We start from the raw sequence: 6011 nt of genomic DNA, 5'->3' as shown, positions 1-6011 counted from the left end.
TGATACAGTTTCTTTGTGATACTTCTGTTTTTACCCCACGTGATTTCGAAACTATGTTTTGGCTTATTATGACTGACATGCAATACACTATGTGCGAATCAAAAATGAGACAGCTTGCTAGAACTCAAGCTGCAGAAAATCTGGCGCTGGGTCAGCAAAACCCTTTGCGAGGTATTGATGTGAATATGTTAATGGGGGAGGGTGATCAAAGCACAACTGCAGCTCAAGCTAGAATTCCTCCCGAAGGTTTACAGCAGGTCAAACAACTTGCGCTCCGCGCTCTTAAAAGTGTTGCAGAAGCTGGAAAGCAAAGACAACCTTTTGTTTGTATAAAGCAAGAACCAGGGAAGACATTTATGAAATTTTTTGATAGACTTAATGATGCATTACAGAAACAAGTCGAGACTGAAGCTGCTTGGGACTATATTTTAAAGCAATTTACACCTGAAAATGCCAACCCAGACTGTCAAAAGGTTTTACGACCTTTGAAAAACCCTAGCACTGATATGATTTCTGCATGTATGAATATAAGCTCCAGACAGCATGAATTGTCTTTACTCGCTGAGGCATTTGCGGCAATGACAGTAAAGTCGCAAGAATGCTATTCCTGTGGTCAATACGGGCATTTTCAAAAAAATTGCCCCAAAGCAAATACAAATAAGGGTGGAGCGCCGGGTATTTGTCCACGCTGTCATAAAGGACAACATTACGCCAATCAATGTCGATCCAAATTTGACAAAAACGGTCAGCCGCTGACTTTGCAGGGAAAGCCCAGGCGGAGCATGAGGAAGGGTCGCGCTACGACAAGTCACCCCTCAGAGTGTCCCCCTCAAGGAGCTGCCACCGCTTATGCGCCAGCACTGCCGGCAGCGCCGGAGTGGACTTGGCCACCTCAGCAGAAACAATAATTAGTGACACCTCAGTTGTGCTAAACCCAACTGGCACCTATGGACCTTTAGGTCACAGAATGGCGGCATTATTAGTCGGGCGATCTTCCACAACATTAAGAGGGCTTTTCGTATTACCCGGAATTATTGATGCCGATTACGAAGGTGAAATTAAAATAATGGCATGGACTCTGGTGCCGCCATGTACCGTACCCGCGGGAAGTAAAATCGCACAATTAGTTTATTTTTCGCCCCAGACACCAAATGCAAGCCAAGTTGTGCGAGGCACAGGCTGTTTTGGATCTACAGGGATGCCTGAAATTTATTGGACTCAACAATTCACAATGAGTCAACCGCAGTTATCATGTACTCTACAAGAAGGAGGAACGAGACTCACCATACGAGGAATTATAGCCAGTGGCACAAATGTTACAGTCATCCCTGCATCTCTGTGGCCTGATACTTGGCCTCTAATGGACACTCACGCCTCCCCACTGGGAATCAGTGGGCAGACATCACCCAAACAAAGCCAACTACTCATTAATATCATTGGGCCAGAAGGCAGAACAGCCACGATAAGACATTTTGTGTTGCCTGGATCTGTTACCCTTTGGGGAAGGGACTGTCTAAGCCAATGGGGCATGCAGCTAAGCACAGATTTTTCTTAGGGGCCACTGTTCAGCAGCAGCAGGTCCCACCAATGATTTGGAAAACTGATACACCAGTGTGGGTAGATCAGTGGCCCCTCCTGAAAGAAAAGCTGCTACAACTGCACAAACTAGTAAATGAACAGCTGGAAGCTGGCCATATCATTCCTACCACAAGTCCGTGGAACACGCCAGTTTTTGTGATCCAAAAGAAGAAAAATTCTTGGAGGTTATTACATGACCTGAGAAAAGTAAATGAAGTCATCGAAGACATGGGAGCCTTGCAGCCCGGACTCCCCTCTCACACAATGATGCCACAAACGTGGTTTCTTATAGTGATTGACTTAAAGGACTGTTTTTTCACTATACCACTTGCATCTCAGGATGCACCACGATTTGTGTTCTCAGTCCCGTCTGTCAACGCCGCAGAACTGCATAAAAGATACCACTGGACAGTGTTACCTCAAGGCATGAAAAATAGTCCCACACTATGTCAGCAATTTGTTGCGGCCATTTTAAGTCCAGTAAGAAAGAATTTTGAGGGTGTTTTTATATATCACTACATAGATGATATTTTAATAGCGGCACAAAAGAGCAAGCACAACAAGTTCAGCAACGAATTATGCAAGCAGCCCTAAACGCAGGACTCAAAATTGCAAAAGACAAAATACAGGAAATACCACCTTGGCAGTATTTAGGCTGGAAAATTTCAGATCAACTTGTTCAACCACAACGAATAACCTTACAAACAGACATTAAAACTTTGAATGATCTCCAGAAACTGTTGGGGACCATAAATTGGGTCCGTCCTCTTCTGGGAATTTCTACGGAAGAACTACACCCCCTTTTTAAACTTTTAGAAGGAGATATAGATTTAACATCTCCCAGGAAACTCACTCCCCCAGCAGAAGCTGCTCTTAACAAAGCAGTAGAAAAATTGACCAATCAGGCCGCCAATAGGCAAAAACTAAATTATTATCTGATTAGTCTTTTTGGTTTTTAGTCTACTTTTCAACCCTATGGCTTATTAATACAATGGATTCCACAGGATATAAATCCATTGATTGTTATAGAATGGATTTTTCTACCCCATAATTTTGGAAAGACAGTTACCACGGCTATTGAGATGATAGCCCTGGTCATTTAAAAGGGGAGGGAGTGTTTAATAACTTTGGACGGTACAGAACCAGACAAGATCTATTTACCTCTTGATACAAAACAATTGACCTTTTTAACTCACCAATCCTTTGCTTTTCAGTGCACTTTGGCGGATTATACAGGACAGATAAGTATTCACTTTCCAGGACACAAAATAATACAATCTTTAAACTCACTTTCACTATTGCCTACCTCACAAATGGCTATTATGCCCATAACTAATGCTCTTACTGTATTCACTGATGGGTCTGGAAAAACGGGACAAACTGTGATTGTTTGGCGAAATGAAACAGGTCAATGGGATAGTGACATACATGTGGTCATGGGTTCACCACAAATAGCTGAACTGTTTGCGGTAGTCCGTGTCTTCAAAAAATGGCCTATTCCAATTAACATAACAGACTCTGCTTATGTTGCAGGTCTTGTTTCCAGACTTGAATACTCATTTTTAAAAGAAATATCAAATGAAAGGCTATTTACACTTCTCTGGGAACTTAAATGGCTTCTTGATAGAAGAACACAGCCATACTTCATCCAACATGTTCGTTCACATACCTCTCTGCCAAGACCTATCAGTGAGGGAAATAATGAAGCAGACCGTGTTACAGGCGCTGCAGTATTACCAGATCATTTTGCGCAAACCCGTCTGTCTCATGACTTTTATTATCAAAATGCAAAAGCCTTGCAAAGGTCATTTCAATTAACACAAGACCAAGCTAGACAAATTGTGCAAATCATGCTCTGATTGTCAGCATGTTTTACCTACACCCTCAGCTGGAATTAATCCACAAGGATTGTCCTCACTTGAAATTTGGCAGACAGACGTTACTCAAATAGCAGAATTTGGTAGTTTTAAACATGTCCATGTGTCAATTGATACCTTTTCTTCCTGCCTTTATGCCTCAGTACACACAGGCGAAAAATCTAAAGATATGTGTCTACGCTTTGCAACCTTGGGAGTTCCAACAACCATAAAAATAGATAATGGCCCAGGCTATACAGCACATAAAACACAGATGTTTTTCCAGCAATGGGGAATAAAACATGTTACAGGCATTCCTCACTCACCCACAGGACAGGCAATTACTGAACGAACACATAGTACTCTTAAAACAATGCTACAAAAAGAAAAAAGGGGGAGCCAAGAGTTATCCCCACAAGAACGAGTAGCAAAAGCCTGTTATGTTTTGAATTTTTTAAATCAATGGACAGAGGATGGGCCTCCTACACTACGACATTTTAATTCACAAACCCATCCTGAAATCAATAATAAAGCTTTAGTGATGGTAAAAAATTTACAGACAAATCAATGGGAAGGACCTTTCCCTCTAATAACCTGGGGTAGAGGATATGCTTGTGTTTCCACAGGTTCCGGCCCAAGATGGGTACCTGCACGGTGGATCAAGCCATCTGTCTCACAACCACCATTATCACCTACATGATAACAACTGCATTAGCAGTATGGATACCGCCTCAACCTAAGACAAACATTTGGGTGACCTTGGCAAACAAAACAGGACAAGATATGCCATGTTTGTCGACTGCTGCTCCAGAGAATCCTTTTACAACCTGTTTGGTGGGTCAACCCATAGAAGCAGATCAGTGGCCCATCCCACAAGCTCAGCAAAGTGTGATATCCTTTGATTACACTATGGTTGATAACTGGGATGGTTGGGCCTCATACCTGCCGACTAGCAAACTAGAACCACAAGAATTAGATCTGTTAGGTGCTATAAAAATGGATTATTATTTATATTTCAATTATACGGGGAAAAAAAATCAATCAATGAGTCAATGGCTAAATGCAACAATAGGAGCTTTCAGAAATGCTAGCTTATGGTGTAATTATACTAGTAGAAATGTATCAAGATCAACAATCACCCACTCAAATTACCTCCAGGATTGTTTTTGATTTGTGGAGACTATGCATGGCCTGGAATTCCATCATATGCAAAAGAAGGGCCCTGTAGCATAGGTAGAGTAAGCCTATTAACACCTAATACATCCATGATCATTACTCACAAATTGAGGAAGGTAAAACACCAAAAAAGAGCCATGCATGTCTTTACTTCTGATTGTAAGGATGATACAGAATTTTGGAGTACTAGTGAAATTATAGAAGCATCTGTGTTAGCATCTGGAGTTGCTGCAGCTCAGGCACTGGCTACTTTAAATAAACTTGGCTGTTGTTTAGCAAAACAAACCAATGCAACCTCTCTGGCTTTGAGTGGACTATTGTTAGATGTTGATTCAATTAGACACATGACACTTCAAAACAGAGCAGCCACAGATTTTTTTATTGCTTCCTCAAGGTCATGGTTGTCAAGATTTTGACAGACTCTGTTGCATGAACTTGTCTGACCATTCAGAATCTATTCACAGGAGTATTGATGTTTTACGTGATCAAGTACAGAAACTATGACAAAGTGATGGATTTAATATCTTTAAGGGTCTTTTTACAGGAATGTCGAGATGGCTACGTGGACTGTTGCAAAAGGGATTAGGATGTTTAGTTATTTTTGTTTGCATTTTGATTTGTGTACCATGTTTCTTATGATGTGTACAAAGTTTGATAGATCGAGCTTTGAAACAAGTTTTTTTTATAAATACAGAAGGGGGAGATGTGGATATCTCTGAAACGAGTTTAGCTGCCTCAGCAAGTGAAGAACGACCCTGGGAAAGAGACACAATTATGCTTGTTGGAAGAAAACCATGGGAGCAAAACAGTAGAACACAGGATAAGATGCCAGAACGTTGTAGTTTTGTGTACCCAGATGTCTGTTAGCAGTTAACCCCTGACCTTTCAGATAAGAAAGTTGCTAATCACGTGTAAGCTATTTTTGTGTAACAACAGAAAAGTACTGAAGCTTAACTATAGGCTGCTGTGTCAGCCATCTAGAGGGTATAAAAGCTTGCCTAGCTTTTAATAAAGTTGTCTTCGATTCACCACAGTCGGAGTCCATGCCTCTTAATGTGCAACAGTTTCTTGTGCGCCTTCTCAAATTACTCATACAACTTCTTCCCACACAAAGGTATATTTAAAAGCAACACAAACACTTAATAAAGAACAAAGTAATAAAGATAAAGTTAACAGCTGAGACCTATTTTGCCATATAACACAGTTGGCACACACCTTTTAGTAAAACCTCTCTCTTTACTTGCAAAAAATTAAAGTATTTTTTTCTTTTGTTAGGACGACATATCCTCAAAAATCAGGCCATTTATTTTGGTGAGCAGACCAGTTTTACAGATAGTTGAGAACTATGCCAGCGAATGGGAAGGAATGAACAATGTAACTATCCAGCCTTTTTTTATCCCT

At 40.9% G+C, this 6011-nt stretch overlaps 1 protein-coding gene across 1 annotated transcript; it reads left to right on the top strand.

Annotated features, from left to right (window-relative positions):
- The first annotated feature begins 1521 nt into the window (after positions 1 to 1521).
- LOC104834699 (putative HERV-K_Xq28 provirus ancestral Pol protein) lies at positions 1522 to 2537 on the top strand. Its single transcript, XM_010572259.1, is given in 2 exon segments — positions 1522 to 2116; positions 2119 to 2537. Coding segments are annotated over 2 exon segments (1014 nt in total).
- Positions 2538 to 6011: the final 3474 nt, after the last annotated feature.

This window comes from Haliaeetus leucocephalus, unplaced genomic scaffold (assembly GCF_000737465.1).
Source record: "Haliaeetus leucocephalus isolate CR32 unplaced genomic scaffold, Haliaeetus_leucocephalus-4.0 Scaffold339, whole genome shotgun sequence".
NCBI lineage: Eukaryota > Metazoa > Chordata > Aves > Accipitriformes > Accipitridae > Haliaeetus > Haliaeetus leucocephalus.
The sequence above is the reverse complement of the archived record's forward strand: the minus strand, read 5'-3'. Positions and strand labels throughout refer to the sequence as shown.